This window comes from Cheilinus undulatus, linkage group 3 (genome assembly GCF_018320785.1).
Source record: "Cheilinus undulatus linkage group 3, ASM1832078v1, whole genome shotgun sequence".
NCBI lineage: Eukaryota > Metazoa > Chordata > Actinopteri > Labriformes > Labridae > Cheilinus > Cheilinus undulatus.
This window is the reverse complement of record NC_054867.1, coordinates 24,955,748-24,973,225: the sequence shown is the minus strand read 5'-3', so window position 1 is coordinate 24,973,225 and position 17,478 is coordinate 24,955,748. Positions and strand designations below refer to the sequence as shown.

General features: G+C 38.9%; 2 protein-coding genes across 8 annotated transcripts in view; both read right to left on the bottom strand.

Moving 5' to 3' along the window:
* The window catches only part of tfeb (transcription factor EB), a 47,627-nt gene extending 45,025 nt beyond the window's left edge, over positions 1-2,602 (bottom strand). For 4 of the 6 annotated variants that reach the window (XM_041782758.1, XM_041782760.1, XM_041782755.1 and 1 more), the window contains exon 1: positions 2,325-2,602. The gene's annotated coding sequence lies outside the window, so the exon portion shown is untranslated. The remainder of the gene's footprint in view (positions 1-2,324) is intronic. The other 2 variants (XM_041782762.1, XM_041782764.1) reach the window with 1 other exon arrangement.
* A 4,173-nt stretch (positions 2,603-6,775) lies between these two features.
* tmem183a (transmembrane protein 183A) lies at positions 6,776-15,357 on the bottom strand. 2 transcript variants are annotated; one of them, XM_041784016.1, is made up of 8 exons: positions 15,170-15,357; positions 14,757-14,846; positions 14,507-14,677; positions 14,240-14,390; positions 13,951-14,131; positions 7,587-7,667; positions 7,314-7,469; positions 6,776-7,002 (listed from the first exon to the last, which is right to left on the bottom strand). In XM_041784016.1, exons 1-8 carry the CDS (start codon positions 15,231-15,233, stop codon positions 6,817-6,819), a joined length of 1,080 nt encoding a protein of 359 aa, XP_041639950.1. In that variant the 5' UTR covers positions 15,234-15,357; the 3' UTR covers positions 6,776-6,816. The 2 variants fall into 2 exon arrangements, with proteins under 2 accessions (XP_041639950.1, XP_041639951.1); XM_041784017.1 differs by having other exon boundaries at positions 7,314-7,466.
* Between the last annotated feature and the right edge of the window lie 2,121 nt (positions 15,358-17,478).

Sequence of the window (17,478 nt, the reverse complement as noted above, 5' to 3'; positions counted from 1 at the left end):
AACATGTGACGTAGCCGCGACCGAGGAGCGCGTGTGCAGCTACCAAGGAATAACGCGAACCATGGCGACTATAGACATGTCAGTACACAACTTTTGTCGTTTCTGAAAAGAAAACAACTCACTAATGTTCTTTGTTCTTCTGTTAACAAAGAAATGTCATCAAGTTCTGATAAAACTGGCACGTTAGCAGCATCCACGCTAAACTCTTCCGCCATAACTGCACCAGCCTCTTGTTGCTGCATGTTCACGTCACGATTCTGCCCCTCGTTGATTGGACCTTTCACTTTCTAACCCGGTTCAGACGGGAGCTTTGATAGATGGATTCGCCAGTAAAATAACAAGGAAACGGGCGTATTGATACTTTTTTGCCACTTTTCACAATGGTTCCAACCATTTCTCCCCCTTTTTTGCATTGTAGTAACACATTTTTGCCACTTTCATCTCATTTACTATGCCTCTTTGAATCCCGTTTCACTACTTTATGTTGCCATTTTGTCACTTTTACCCATTTTTGATACTTTTTGCCATTTACTGCTTTTCAAATTTTTCCCAAACATTTTGCCTCTTTTATGCATTGTAGTAACCTTTTTTGCCACTTTTCTCTTATCAGTGCCTTTATAACCCATTTTCATCGCTTTATCTGGTCATTTTTAACCATTTTTGCCACTATAAACCATTTTTGTTACTTTTTGATACTTTTAACCCCTTTTCACATTTTCCAAACACTTTTTTTGCATTCTAGTAACCAATTTTTGCCACTTTTAACTAATGTGTGCCTCTTTTAACCCATTTTTGCAACTTTTTAACCTCTTTTTACACCTTTTCTGGCCAGTTTTGCAACAGCTTCGCCCCTTCACCCATTTTCAACCCATTTTTTGCCAATCTACAACCACTTTTCACACCAATTTTTACCACCTCTAATCCATATCTGCCCCTTTAACCCATTTTGCAATTATTATTATTTTTTTCTTTTGACCATAAATTTGTCTTAGTTTTTTTTCGTTGTTTTTATCTGACATCTATACGTATGTGCACATCGTGGCTTACATATGAAATCTGATGATACTTTCTAAGTGGGTTAGGTCAGTGTGCCCACCCACAGTGGTATAAAGGTATTTCTGTTTTAGAAACATCAGTATATCTTCAGGTGTACTGAACTTGTCATAGTAGATAATTCCAGATATGATTAAAAACAAACACAAATTTCAATGATTTCTGTGATCACTGTTCAAATATGTCATTTTTTATAGTAACTAATGGTAAAGGTCAAACAGTTGTAGCCTGCCACACATAGTTCCTCAAATGATCTCATTAAAATCACGGGTATCTGCCAAATGACATCATTGAAATATAAAATTGACAGTGCATCACTCGACAGTGTAACCTATAACTGTACCCTTCTCTCAACAAGCACCCACACTAATAATAAACACATGGTATGTAAATAAAGTTTGCTTTGCAGAGGGGACAAAGGGGGGCAAAAATGGCCAGTGGTGCCTTCAGTACAGTGCACCATGCAGGACTTTGAAGCACAATACTTGAATAAGCAGCGGGGTATTATGGTCTGTGCCGTTTTACAGTCACAGCTTATACATAGCAGCATACCCCCGTCCTGAGGTGTTGTTACTGATACCAGCCTGGCTGCTGCTTATAAATGGCAAAAGAGGCAGCTCTCAGAGGCTCACTGATGACAGTGAAAAAAGGGGAAATGGAGCATCATGGTCAAACCAAGGGGGTGTCACTGTGGTGACAGGGTACCCCAACACAGACTTAGAGCTGGATTTTGCAGTTTTATGTTACTCTATTGTTATTTTCTTTCAACCCATTCCTTATTGTTATAAGCATCAATGTAAAAAACAAAAATAACCTTGAAAAGCACGAGTCATTGTTCCTGTTCTCTAATTTATGTTGTGCTTTGTTCTCACAAATGTCTCAGTTTGAATGTACTGTCACTAAGCTCAGCCAAAAATTAGCACTCAATGTGATGCGTAGTGATTTGTGACGCTTGCAGTCTATGTGAATGTTTATGGTACAGTAAGCTACAGATGAGAATGCACTTCCAGATCTAGACTAAGGTGCAAGAAAAGTTTCTTTATGACTTTGCAATGACATTTCCTTTATTTTTTGAGAAGTGAATGGTGGCTTTGCAAATGTTTTATAAGGGCAAGTTCTAAGTTGGGTGTTTAGATTATTGACTAAAGAAATCAAAGAGTTGTCAACGTAAGGCAAGTTACGCTTTAAAAACTGAAATTTGCAGTGTTTTAGGACGTGTTGGTGTTGTAGCAAAGGCTAATTTTCCGTGGCTGCCGAGAAATATCACTTACCCGATCTGAAGGTCAGACAGAACGAAGTAATCAGGTTCAGGAAAAGTGCGTGCCCACTGCTCTCGTGCGCTCTGATACCAAACCCGCCACAACCGGCCACAGCGGAGGAAAAGTCCCCTGTTGAAGAAAATAAGTCTTTGTGCTGAATTTCTGTATATTTCCAGAGCCTGCCACAGCGTGTACAACCTCGCACTTCCGAGGCTAATTTGTTTTCGTTTGCACCGTCGAGATGTTGTCACAACTCGGAGCGTCTGCGGTCACCTGTACCACCACCAATGGCACGGCGCAAACGGGTTTGTGGGAAATGTAGTCCCCTCGTGTACTCCAGAAACTCTGAGGTATTTTGAGGCGATGACGTGATGCCTGTTGACTCTAAGGAAGTCTTCAGAGGTCCTCTAACTTTAGCCCAAAATACATCCAAAATCAACATGACAATAGTTTTTACTCCCACAGTTGAGACGTCCTATTTCTCTACATTCTTGCTGTCTAACTTCAGTTTACATTATCTGTTAAGTTTAGTTTGGTTCCTTTGAACTCTCAGCGTGTAGCCTATAAATGTCAGTTTACATGGCTATGCCGCCTGTAACACAAAATAAACCAATTTATAGGGCCTTGTATCGCGGCCATTGTTCGACTAGTCTTAAGCAGTGAAATGATGGAGTAAACATACTATTTTCAGCGACATGAGGATATCTCTGTGGTTTTAATGTCTTAATGGTCTCTCGGGGCGTTGGTTGTCCAGTTCTTAATATCTATATTAACATATTTTCAATATATTACTAAACTAAACAAATATTTCTGCAAACTTATCTTACACTTGTAAAACAGCAGGAGGGCCTGGTTAAACCCAAAGCCACACAGAAAGTAGCTTAGATGCCAAATTGATCGGCCTGTGTCATACCAAGTATAACCACAAGAGGGAAGACAACTCCATTGTGGTTTATATCAATGATAACCAATGTGGTTCTTTTGTTATGACTTGAGGCTCTTTTATGTCTTGATTTTAAATATTATTCCCCCAGGAGACCTTTAAAAAGGCAAATTTTGACCTCAGAAATTATCCATTGCAAGTAGCATTAATCAGTTTGTTTCCAAATTCCCACACTCCTGCAGTAGGCTTTAATTGTCAAACTTAATCGTCAACCTTTGTTTTTGGCTGTCTCTATTGCCCTTATTTGCAATTTTTGCCACTTTTAATCAATTTTTGCTGCTTTTAGCCCACTATTGCCTCTTCTTTTTGCCACATTTATCCCATTTTTCACCTCTTTTTGACTCTTTTATCCTGCTTTATGCAATTTGTAATTCCCCTTTTTCCTATTTAAGCTGCCTCTTGCCATTAAATGTCACCTTTTCCCGTTTTTCCCACTTTTTTGCCCATTATAAACACTTCACTCATTTTTTCGCCACCTTATTTGCTGCTTTATGACCATTTTTGCCACCTGTAACACATTTTTGTCACTTCTCATCCAATCCTGCCACCTTTCTCTCAATTTTTGTGACTTTTCACCCAGTTTTTGCCTTTTATGCCTATTTTACCCCAGTCACCCATTTCTAGCCACATTTTTGCTGCTTTTTGACCTTTTTTACCAGCTTTAACTTATGTTTATTGCCACTTTAACCCATTTTTTCACCACTGTTCACCACTTGGATTGTGGCTCTTACAAAGGTATTTTTCAACAATTAGACACTTTGGTTCAGCGGGGTTGAGTAACAATGGTTTACGCTTGTAAATGAGATTCTTAATCTCAATGAGTTCTCCTGGTTAAATTAATTTAAATAATATCAACATTTCAACACATGAAACGAACAAGTTACTTTGAATGGAAAGTTTCAGTTTTTATTTCAGTGCAGCATTTTATTTCCAACAGTATACCTGTTGTCTGACAAAACAATGAACTGCAGCTTGCCATAACATCCAGATGTCTTCTATTAGTGAGTAAAATCATTCTAACACTGTATGTGATTAAGGTAATGGTTTGTTTTCTCATAATGTATTTATGAGTGCAAAAATTTCACATCAACTGTAGCTCTTTCCCCATCATAATCAAGCACATGATTGAAATAATTCAGCTCACATTCAATACAGACTCAAAAACTTTAAAAACTCTGAGCCATTCTGAGTTTTCATTGAGGCAGTGAATGACATGGCTCACATTGTAACATCACTTAAAAATAAAAAAAAAATCACTGCCCAGATCAGCAGGTGAGTGGATGAAGTCTGAGGTAAATCATCTCTTTGGCCCCTTCAGTGCGGAGCAGTGTCATAATATTCACATAATACTAAGGCTGCCTTGAATATACAGTGCTTAACAAATTTGCACCTGACCACCTGTCATATTTGTCTCAAAGACCATCCAGCATCATGAAGTGCTGTAATCAGTGAGCTCTCCACTTTTTACCATTTGAACAGGAATGAGGGATTTCAAACTGAATTCATCCAAATTTGAGCTGGCTCACTGGGCTTCTCTGAGAAGTCAGAAATTAATCAAGCATAACATTCAACCACTAAAACTCATTTTTCTGTTCAGGAATGCAAGTATATAACTATAATTTTATACATTAATCAAGAAATATTAATGTGCTTTACTATTTTTTCAGTTTTTTTTGTAAATCAGTAAATTTGAAAATTCATGGATAACAATAATAATTATATTTTAGCATTAAAAATATCATTTGGGTTAAAGAGCTTCTACATATTGGTTTATTAACCACTGCAGAAACATAAAAAGTGATTTTGGTAATTATGAGCGCTGTTAATTTAGGGCAGCTGTGGCATAAACCTCACTTTGGTTAGTGTTAGGGTGGTCTTATACATTTGTTAAGCACTGTACATAAAAAAGAGGAGTACCCATGATCTAGAGAAAAGAGTATTTCATTATTCGTATCAATGCAAAACCAAGATACTTTAGGAACCTTTTAAGCAAACCTAACCTCCAATTTCCACATACGCAGACTCCGCTGCAAAGCAATGTGCGGCTATTTTGTTAAGTTTCAAGGCAAGTGACCTTACACACCAGGGAGCTCAAGTTGAGAGGCACAAGATTACAGGAGAGATATGAGTTCACACGAAACAAGTATGTCAATAGAAGACAATTTTGCCTTTTTGGAGTTGATTTGTCATTCACTCCGACATGAGTCAATTATTATTTTTCGCTTCTAGGTTAAAAGGTTTATGTTTGTTGAAAAGGATGCAAGCGTTCTTGTAAAATTTTGTGATTTTCCACCCTAAAAGTTAACCATAATACTTCTGTGACCCACTCACCTCCCGTTGACCATTTGTTTGTGCCACAGGATGAGATGATGTTGAAATAGTGATGATTTACTGTTAAGAGTCTGTGCATTGTCTTGTATTTAGAAGTTTACTTGATGCTTTGTAAGTTTTTCTGGCTGTTTGGATCAATCTGGTCTATGAGGATTGATGCGGTTTGGCAGCGGGCAGTGCTAAAAATAGATCTGGCGAGTATCTCCAACAAAGTAGCGCTCCAGAGGCGTGCCGGGAACGGACCAGAGCGTATGCAGTGGAACTGCTCTTGTTGTCTAGAGAGGGAGCAATCTGCTCGGCAGTGCACTTCGCGGGTGGATTGCAGCACAGCCATTGTATGTGGTAATGGGAGGCAAGAGAAAACCCAAAAGCATGGTAGAAATGATCCATCTAATTAAAAAACTGTCACACATAGGTTGAACATGCACTAATGCTGTCTATGATAACTAATAAGAGACTTGCTAATCTTTGAATGAAACCTGGTTGCAAAAATGTACATGTTCCTCTTTGTTATGTCTGTAGGACTGAGCAGTATGTCATCTTTTTATTTATTTATTTATTTTTTAGCTTGGAACTGTTTTCATTGTATCAGTTTTTACCAGTAAAATATTGTGCATTTTTCCAGATATGACTCTTGAATGAATCTTGCTTTTTGGTATGCCAAAAAGCAAGATTCTAGGCAAACTGAGAATCTAAACAAGTTGAAATTTCTGATATATGAAAAGTCAACAAATGTTTAACTTGTTTCAATTAATAATCTTACATTTGTATCTTTTCTGATTATAATTCTCTATCTTAGTCAGAAAAATAGAGAAGATGCTGAATCTTAGGAGTGTTAAAAGATTGGAGCTGGCCATTGTCTTTATGTCTGATTCAGCATATTTGTATACTTAGAGCAGTCCAATTCTGTAGATAATGTTTTACTTTCAGTGCCAATGAAAGAAGAAATAGAATTCTCAATAAAACTCCAAGCAAGATGCAACGATTAGGCTGCACATATTTCATTTGACTATCAAGGAATTATTTGCATCCATCTCAGGTCAGTCATTGTTGGTTTTTTCAAACATTGAAGAGTGACATTAAAGTGTAAATATACAAAGATTTTAGCTTTTGTAAATACTATGATTCCTCAAATCAAGCAAATGTCTCATTTCTGTGGGGAGTGGGATGAGACAAGAGTGTAGTTCTGGGTGTCACTCTGCTGTAGAAAGTCTGAAGGGGACACAACTCCTATGTGTAGGGTGAAGAGGGGTACTGTGGGTGCCACCAGTCCATGAGCCTCACGCTCTGTACAGGATCCAACACCACCTGGATCCCACCCTGATCACCTCTCTTCTTTCCTCTCTGGAGCGGTGAGTCCTGGAACACCAGACGAACACGGTGGTGGCGCATGTCTGTGCTGACGTTGATTGTAAACTGGAAAAGAGATGAAACAATTTAGATTGAGTTGAAGAATGCTTTGTATTTATTTGGGACACATTAACCTACCATTCTCCTTTTTACACCTCATAATAATTTTAGTAACATCATCTCCATTTTAAGAAAGATTAAAAAAAAAAAAAAAACTTTAACAAAGTATCAATGTATAAGTGAAGTATTCAAAGTGTTTTAACACTCACATATTCACTTCTAACTCTCCATGTTTATGTGTTCACACAGGAAACACTTAAACAAAATGTCTACCATATAAACAAGTAGCCAAAACCCCAGAGAAAACCGTTACAAACCAGGGTTAGTGTCATGCCCATGACCACAGGGGTGAAGATGAAGTTCAGAGTGGTGACTTGAAGTATGTAGCAGTCAGAGTCTGGGTTTGTGTGGACATCTTCATATTGTCTGGGTGTACACAATAACTTGGCACAACCATTCCTACCATTTACCTGCTGGCAAGAAGATGACCACAAAAATAAACATATATAATCGTGACAGCAGCTACTTACTAACAATATCATACATTATCATATACAAAAAAGAATCTTGTTTTAAAAAAGCCTATTTACCTGCTTTTTGAACTTAAAGTTGAACTCCCACAATGCATCTGGTCGGGTACCTGTTACTTTTCTGACCCAGAACAGCAAACACTGTTAAAAGACAGAAAATAAATGACTGGGTCAAGTCTTCAGGCTCTCAGTCCAAACCCAAAACTTTACAAGGGGCTTCTGTCACAACAAGACTAAAGACATTCTGCTCTCTTCCTGGCTTCACCACTGTAGAGGCCATAGACAGCCTGGAATTCCTAATACTTATCATACCCTGGTTCAGTTAGCATATGAATGACAAAGGTTGACAAGCCACACACAGTACTAACATGCAACACAGAAGCAAGGAAAACAAACATCGTCAGAGATAGGCCGGGCGATATGGCCTAAAAATCATATCACTGTATTTTTCTTGCCTTTGACAATACGGTATTATATCACGGTAGTACAAAATTAAAAAGAGATAATGCTTTTTAATCCAAATTCAAGTGTTATTAACCCCCTTCTTCCCTTAAAACAAGCCTTTGATGGCATACTCAATTTATATCCAAGTACAGGAACACAGAAAACATGTTTTATTTTTTTAAGTCTCTCCAGGTTTACTTCTGTCTAACTGCACTCTTTGTTTCGCATTTCATCTCTAACCTGATGAGGTGTGTTAAGCTGCTAATGACTTGAACGCGTTTCCTAGTGAAGGCGTTCACAATAAAAGCGTTTCAGAAAAATAACAGCCGTGGACTTTTATTTTGAAGAGCTTGATGGAAGTATTGTGTTTGCGCATTGAGTTAGCTTAGCTTTGGCTGCTGTACCGCTGGAGAATACAGCTAGTTTACAGAGACTTTTCTGACCTCATTTAACATTGCAGCCTGGATCTTTGACTCACTGGACTTAGAAAAGAAAGTCATAAGTTAAAACATACCGAGGCAGATACGATGACGTCATTAACAAGCATTATCGCGATTGGTTGGTAGAGTCCAAATCTCTACCGTAGGCCAAATTTATATAATTTATACCATCTACTGCATATACCGCGCACCCCTAATCAGAGACATAGGACAGGAGGATTAACTCAGGGCTGAGTCTACCCCTCCACTCTAAGTTGGAAAAATACAGGTACATCTAAAAGAAAACAGAATATCATGAAAAAGTTCAATATTTTTTGTCACTCATTTCAGAAAGCGAAACCCGTATTTTATATAGACTCATTACACAGAGTGAAATATTTCAAGCCTTTATTTCTTGAAATGTTGATGATTATGGCTTACAGATAATGAAAACCCAAAATTCAGTGTCTCAGAAAATTAGAATATTACATAAGATCAATTAAAAAAAGGATGTTTTAAACAGAAATGTCAGGCTTCCAAAAAGTATGTTCATTTCTATGCACTCAATACTTGGTTGGGCCTCCTTTTGCACGAATTACTGCACTAATGTGGAGTGGCATAGAGGTGATCAGCCTGTGGCACTGCTCAGATGTAATGGAAGCCCAGGTTGCTTTGACAGCGGCCTTTTTTGGGTCTGGTGTCTCTATCTTCCTCTTGACAATAACCCATAGATTCTCTATGGGGTTCAGGTCAGGCCAGTTTGCTGGCCAATCAAGCACAGCAACACCATGGTCATTGAACCAGCTTTTGGTACCTTTGGTAGTGTGGGCAGGTGCCAAGTCCTGCTGGAAAATGAAATCAGCATCTCCATAAAGCTTTTCAGCAGAAGGAAGCATGAAGTGCTCTAAAATGTCCTGGTAGATGGCTGCTTTGACTGTGGACTTCAGAAAACACAGTGGACCAACACCAGCAGATGCCATGGCAGCCCAAATCATCACTGACTGTGAAAACTTCACACTGGACTTTAAACAACATGGAATCTGTGCCTCTCCACTCTTCCTCCAGACTCTGGGACCTTGATTTCCAAATGACATGCAAAATTTACTTTCATCTGAGAAGAGGACTTTGGACCACCCAGCAACAATCCAGTTCTTTTTCTCCACAGCCCAGAGTGGCTTGACACGAGGAATACTACATTTGTAGCCCGTGTCTAGGATTCGTCTGTGTGTAGTGGCTCTTGATGCGCTGACTTAAGCCTCAGTCCACTCCTTGTGAAGCTCCCCCAAATTCTTGAATGGATTTTGCTTGACAATCCTCTCAAGGCTGCGGTTATCCCTTATGCTGGTGCACCTTTTCCTACCAGACTTTTTCTGTCCACTCAACTTTCTATGAATATGCCTGGATACAGCACTCTGTGAACAACCAGCGTCTTTAGCAATGACCTTGTGGCTTACCCTCCTTGTGGAGGGTGTCAGTGACTGCGTTTTCGTGGACTTTAGTATCCCGTTTTCTGTCGGGTTTTCGGAGTATCCCGGTTTCTCTTTGTGCATATATACGTCTTCAGAAAACGGGATATTACGGCATCCCGGTTTTGAGAAACCCGCTTTTGCTACCTAGAGAACTCCAAAAGAAAACAGGATACTGTGCCATATACACGCAGTATCCCATTTTCTCACAGTTGTAGACTACCTGCGCAGGCACAACTTTGATTCAACTTCATTTAACTTCAGATAGGATGCTGTAAATACTGTGTGGCGGAGGAACAGCTGATCTCTGCCCAGAGAGAGTGACAGCTGAGCGGCTGTCTGCAGCGGATCAGTCTGTGAACTGACAGCAGTTTTGTGTCAAAACGCGCTCATATTTAGATAAAACATGAACTGAACAGTTTAATATGCAGCCATGAATGAAACATGAGCGTATTTTACTGTGGAGACAAGAGAATGACCGCACACCATGAGTTAGAGGGAATTAAAGCTCTGTGAGCTGAAGATGGAAAGACAGCACTCGGTAAGAATCCTGCACAGAAACGACAACTCTTCCAGTGTATTTTTCAAAGTAAAAACATAACCTTTTTCAAGACCGACTTTGAGCTGCCCCTGTTTTGACAGGCTTTTATTTTGAAGTGCTTTCCGGGACAGTATTTAGGGAAGTCAGTCAACTGCAAGTTGCTTTGTGCTTTCTTGGCGTCTCAGCCAAACTTTCATAGTGTTTAATAGTAAGAATTCTAATAGCCTAATAGCAAGAATAATTTAAAATATCAAGCAATATTGAGCTTATTTTTTTGAGATTTCCTTTTCACTGCTTGCCATCCTCTCAGTCTCTCTTTATCTGCAGATTCTTTGCCTGTAAGGAAGCGTTCTTAATATAAACAAGATTATTTTTGTCTACTCCCGTTGTTGGATGAGGTGGATACCATTTCTGCGATGTGATACTTGCATTTAGCTGTGTTAAGCCCAAAATAACCAACAGTGATCTAATTTCCTCAAATTACAAAGTTACCTCATCTGGTGTTGTAAAATAAAATCACAGGCACCTGCGCGGATGATTCAGTGATCACAAACCGGGATACTAGTTTTTCTCATGTATACGGGAATATGAATAACCGGGTTTCTCTGTGCGCATGTAAACACAATATCCCGAATATGATAAAAACTGGGATATGACTCATAACCGGGATACTCATGTCCATGTAAACGCAGTCAATGACTGTCTTCTGGAAGTCTGCAGTCTTCCCCATGTTTGTATAGCCTACTGACCCAGACTGAGAGACCAGTTAAAGGCACAGGAAACCTTTGCAGGTGTTTGGAGTTAATTAGCTGATTAGGGTGTGACACCATGACTTTCCAATATTGAACTTTTCCACAATATTCTCATTTTCTGAGACACTGAATTTTGGGTTTTCATTATCTGGGAACCATAATCATCAACATTTCAAGAAATAAAGGCTTGAAATATTTCACTCTATGTGTCATTAGTCTATGTAATGCATGGGTTTCACTTTGCTGTTGTTTATTGATCGGGCCAAAACAATATTTCCTACTGCATTCTTGTGACGTAGACAAAAAGACAGCAGCATGGAGAGAGAAGATGAAGTGGAGGTTTCATTTTTAGGTGAGCAGTAGGCTACTAAGATATCCTGCTATAACTCTGTCTGACAGCAGGTGTAAGGGGTGTGTTTTGATGAATAAAAAAAAATAATGATAATGATTATATCAGTATCATAAAATGCCAACTTAGAATAAAATAACAGCTAAGTGGAAAGTTATCAGTGTGATCAGACATCAATGGATGGCCTCATACCTTTGCTCAATCAGTTATGTTGATTGACAAAGACTTAGGCTAACTGACTGCGTAACCTTCATTGGAAGGTTCAAATGTGTTTTGCGGCCCTTCAGAGATTTTCCTGGAAGGGGATGTGACCAAAAATGGCTCTTTCAACCAAAAAGGTTCCTGACCCCTGTGTTAGTCCTACTAGAACTAGCAAATATTACTTTACAATTTTAACTATTTATTTGTTTATACTATTTCCTCTGTTTTACTGTAGTATTTTTTAAGTAAATTTAATTCATAAAGTTAATCATTATAATAACACAGGATGATTTGTTGTTTATGGGCACACAAAATTCATTTTCCTGCTGCACAAATCAGGGTCTAGGCCCCCCAACCAAACAGTCTAGTTCAGTCTAGTATTCTGGAGCCCGCTCCTATGAATACATTAGAACACTGAAGAGGGGGCGTGAATAAAAGCTGTCTTGGTACCATAGCCTTAAATAATTGAGACAATTATCTTTAAAAGATGCCAATCAGGCACAGTATACGAAAAATAATCAGTGACTTCTGGAATCAAAGACTTAGCCAATATTCACCACTGACACTGCATCAGAGACAACTCTTGAAGTAAACAAAGACACACTAGCAGAGCAGAGACATTACTCCAGCAGCAAAATGAATTAAAGACGTTCCTGCTCTGCTGAACTAAAATGAGTGTAGAACTACAAGAATTACTTAGTCCAAAATATTTTGTGTCTTTTGTTTGGACTGGTGGGGGTGCACTGAAGTGGTGCGGCAACAAAATCTGTGTTTTGATTCAGTTTGGTAGGTATCTGATGTGCTGACACCGGACTTCAGTACTCATCCCTATTTAGACACATCATCTAATTTGCACGACTCACTTGAAAGTCAGGCCGACTTTCAGCCTGATCATCCATTGTTTGTCATATAGCATAAAGGGGGACATGACAGCCAGCCATGGCCCGACCAGCTGCTCGAGACTGAATGGATGGATTTCTGACGTGTTTGATATTTTAGTTGTACAACTGCACACACTCCCACAGTTAAGAGTAGAACCAAAAGCAGATCCCCTGACAAGTTTTTTCTTTACAAACCTTCGAACAGCATCTTAAATCTCCATGAAACTAGCAGACATGACTGCTTGATGTGCTTTCTGCAACCATAGGAAATAAGCAAGCAGGAATCAGACCAACCAGCAGACCTCCAGCTACTACTTGTTGTATAACATTGACGTTTTATTCCAAATATTATGTTAAGTAAGCATTGTTCAAGAAAATCTACGGTTTGCTCAAATTATAATGAATGATTTCAGTGAAATAAATGTACACTTATCAGTCAACAGTCAAAAAATTTCTAGATTTGGCTGATTTTCTTTTTTTTCTAAAGATTTATTTTTGGGCTTTTCGTGCCTTGATTTGATAGGAGGAGGATAGTGGATAAAGCTGCAAACAGGAGAGAGTGGGGAGAGACATGCAGCAAAGGGCCACAGGCCTGGTTCGAACCTGGGCCACCTGCGTACATGGGTAGTGCTGTAGACCACTAGGCCATCTGCGCACCGATTCAGCCGATTTTCTAAAAGCAAGATGAGGAGTGGTTTGAGGAGCAGAAAAAAAGGTTCTAATTGCTCCTGGAGCAAAACATGCAGAACACTAAAAAGGACTGGAATTTCCATCACTTTCTGACAGAATTTTTATTAACTGCTAGTTGTATTTGCTGGTAATACTATGTTTGTGTGTGTGAGGGTGAGGGAGACAGATGGCAAGAGCATTTTTGTCTCCATTTGTAGCTATCTGAGCCATGCAAACAGGGCAATAGATCTGAATAAGTTTCATGTGTGAGACTTTCCAGAGGAAAATCCATTGACATTGTCAATGTTCGTACTGAATTTACATTTACAATATGAGCACACAGGTCGTGCACGACCGTCAGATGTGAGCACATAAACCATGTGCATTGGTTGTGTGCTCTGAACAATTTAGTGGCATAGTGTGCTAACACTCCACCACAACTGTTTCAGAGTCACCTTGAAATTGACAGTGCATGCCCAGCTTTAATTAAAGAAAACTTGCTCTTGATCCCATTAGGTTGACAAGTTACTCTTCTTCATGGAACAGGCTTTAGTTACAGCTCTTTCTAAGTTTTTCCTTCCCTTCTGAGAAGGTTAACCCATAGTTTCCATTGCTTTAACATGAACAGACACACATTTTTCAGTTAATTTATTTTTTGGCACAGGCCTCAGTACAGTCATCTCACTACATATTTAAGTTTACCTTAGAGTTCAGCAGGGCTGTAGGTGTGGATTCTGGCAGGGCAGGTATTTTTGATACACGTATGTCGAATGGCTCATACAAATGGAAAAGGGAACGAATCACCCGGGCCCGTAAACAGCGCATTTTGTTTATAGAGTCAGGCTGGAGACGGAATGGCAGGTCTGCATCTATCCTGTAGTGTCTGTGAGGCACACAGGAACATTAGTAGGGTAGAAAACACAGCAGATAAACAAAGTGTCCAGTTCAGACATTGAGATTCATGTTATTTTCCACACTGACTGCATCTCACCTTCTATAGAGTCTGGTCCAAAATGCTGCCGTGCAAGTGACAGTCCAGGCATTCTTGCATATTAGAGCAAATCTGCAGACATCTTCAGGTCGAATGTAGGAGGATAGCACCAACCAAATATCCACAGGATATTCCTGCCCATCACTGCTTTCTGTAAAACATAATGCAAACACCTTCAGTTTACATCCTGCCAGGGTTTCAAATACAGAGTTTTGATATTTTAATCTCTTGTCTCAGTGAAACCATTCATAAAATAACAATGTGTACCCTTTCTCCTCTTGTTTTTCTTCTTGCGAGCCACTTTAGTTTCACTTTCTCCATCTTCTTCAGGGTCAAGGTCGTCACTGCTCTCCAAGGCGCCGGCTTTGACGCACGCTGCAGACGAGAGGACCTCCTCCACAGCACCCTGAGATGCTTCCAGTCCGCAGAGTAATTTCACTAAAATACAGTGTCATCGTCGGTATCAGTACAAACTTTTAATATAATGCAAAGTATAAATGGTATCTTAATAGTTTACCTTCTTTCTCAACTGCATTTGCAACAGCCTTTTTCACCCTCCCTGACTTCACTACGGCTGGGTCGGCATCAGCATAATCAGCAACTGTCACTAGGAAAAAAGTAATTATTTTTTATTTATTATATAGTTTAAAAGGATATGTAAAAAAACACATCACACAACTTCTGGCTTAAAGTGCCAGTACATCAGCAATCTTGTTATAAAACTATGGTATTTACATAACACACATCCTATAGTTAACGACTAGGTATGCTTTGGGTGATCATAGCAAGTAATCCCTTTCACTATGATAGAGTAAAATATTTCATTTTAAATAAATATGAACATAGGACTGAAGGAGGGCCTATTTCAAATCAAGCACATTAAGTGGGCGGGCAAACGTTAGCTTGCTGGCTGATGTAAATGCTACCGACCTGATTCCAAACAAACGTCCCCGGCCCTGAATTTCAGCCGTTTTCGGTTCCCTTTCTTGGGCATGTCGACACCAATGATCTGTGGACGCTTAATGGGCCTGTGAGTCCTGCCATGTCTCTATGGCAAGCAGAGGTAGAGAGGAAAAAAGAAAAATGACAGAGAAATTGAAAAATGTTCCGCCAGGATCTTCAGCCATCATGGAATGACGTGACATTGGAAGTCTCGCGAGAGTAACGTCGCTGTTGTCATTTCCTCTGCTGCTCTTCTGCCATCTGCGGGTGAAGGTGAGCATTTCAATGACCTCTCGTGATAAAAAAAGAGAAGTGAGTTAAACCCAAGAATTTATCACCAAAAAAATTAATCTGTAATTCTAGAAGCGTTGACCTTTCTACGTGAAAATGACCCATTTTTATAGATCTAAGGTGACCGTAAAACGCCTCAGACGCTCACTCAAGAGCCCCCGAGCCAAGTTGTTTGTCAAATGTTTGTGTTAGTCTAACAATTAAGAAGAATCAGCGCAGTTTTCCCAGATAATACTGATTTATTGCTTTTTTAATTTAATAATTTTCAGGAGAAAGTCTGACAATATTGTGTTGGCTTATTGAACAGGCTATTAGCTAAGCTAAGTTATAGTCTACAAGCCAAAGAGCTGAGTCAAAGTGACGCAGATAGTAGCCTGTCCTCACATAACTGAGCCAAACAGATTCAGACAATTACCAGCGGTCAGAGAAGCAACACATTGACAACATAATCAGACCCATGAGTCATAATGCTAAAAAGATTAACGGTGCTGTGTGCACTGACCTATACAAGTATTTTATGCTGCAGGGTTCAGCAGCATCCCAGAATTGTCAGAATCTGATAACATTGTTGTCATGCCCTTTAAAGCAGAATTGCAGGAAAGAGTGTCCGTGGAGAAAATTCATATACAGCAAAAATATAAAAAATAAAAATTAAAAATTGTATATATATATATATATATATATATATATATATATTTTTTTTTTTTTTTTTTTTTAGAAAAATTGCAACAATTCAAGAAATTTTGAAAAAACAAACAAAAAAATCCCAACAACAACAACCTTAAAGCAGTGTATACTTTTTACCCTTTCATATATTTGATTAATAGATTAATGCTAGCCTATATAATGTCATTTATAAAAATACATATAGACAAATTATTTTGACATAAGGACACAACTTGTCCCTAGGTAAATTCACAATCTACTGACCTCCTATATCTACAATGCTGTGCAAAGCTTTTAGATCATGTTTGGTCAAAAACTGAGTCTGTAGCAAGGCATGTAATGGCAAGTAAGCCTCCTCAGGGTACCATCAGGTGCGAAGGAGGATTGACACAACCCAGGTCATACTCTGGATGTCCTTGCATATGGAGCATGTAACAATAATCTGTTGAAAAAATAACAGTCCACACCTTTAGGGCAGAGTAAGGGATGGATGGAGTGAGTAAGCATGACCCAGGGTACTGTGTGGGCAGGTAGTAGGGGTTAAAAAGCCCAGACAAAAGAGATGCCATCGAGCTTGACTTCGGCAGCTATGTCGATGTTTGGTGAGCTTGACTCTGGGCACCCTCAGAAGCAAAAAATGTATTTAGTCTCAAATTATCAACATGTGCAGTTTATTGTGATTAATTAGATACACAGCCTTAAATTAATTAGATCAACTTTTTAATTGGCTGACAGCACTAAGCATAATAATCCTTTTTTATAATGATAATACCTTATTTTTTCAGGCACAGATCAAAACCCCTTGCTATTAATCGTTTAATTTAGCTGTCTGTTCTTATGCCCCTTTTCATGACAGTTTCTGTCAATTCCAGAACAATCAATGTATCAATCAACTCCTAAGTCACATCTATAAAAGACACAACTTTTCATTCAGATCTTACCAGACTTTATAGTGACTTCATTATCTTCGACAATGAAAGCAGCATAGTCAGAAGTGCACACTTTAACTATAATTTAAGACAGAGAATAAATCTAATTTCACAGATGATTTTGTTTCAAAGCTAACAGGGTTTATGAACCACATCGTCCCAGAGCAAAGAGAGAAATTGAGGCTCCAGTGGTACCATGAGGCTTTATGAAAAAAACATGTCCATCTCATATGCATCATAATAAATTCAGGAAGGAACAGTGACTATTTCTGCACAGCAAGAAGTATTCTTTAAGAACATATGACTGACTCAACTTTAATTTAACAAACTTCTATGAACAAAGTAAATGTTATATAACAGGGAAATTAAATCATGGCCCTATACTGGATGCATTTAATCAACTGACTTTTA

Excerpts from the sequence above, each read along its gene's own strand:
- tmem183a (XM_041784016.1), bottom strand. The coding sequence starts at position 15,233 with ATGCCCAAGAAAGGGAACCGAAAACGGCTGAAATTCAGGGCCGGGGAC. Across the intron at positions 14,678-14,756 it reads AAATGCAGTTGAGAAAGAAG|TGAAATTACTCTGCGGACTG; the intron begins GTAAACTATTAA and ends ACTGTATTTTAG. Across the intron at positions 7,003-7,313 it reads TGGGCATGACACTAACCCTG|TTTACAATCAACGTCAGCAC; the intron begins GTTTGTAACGGT and ends TCTCTTTTCCAG.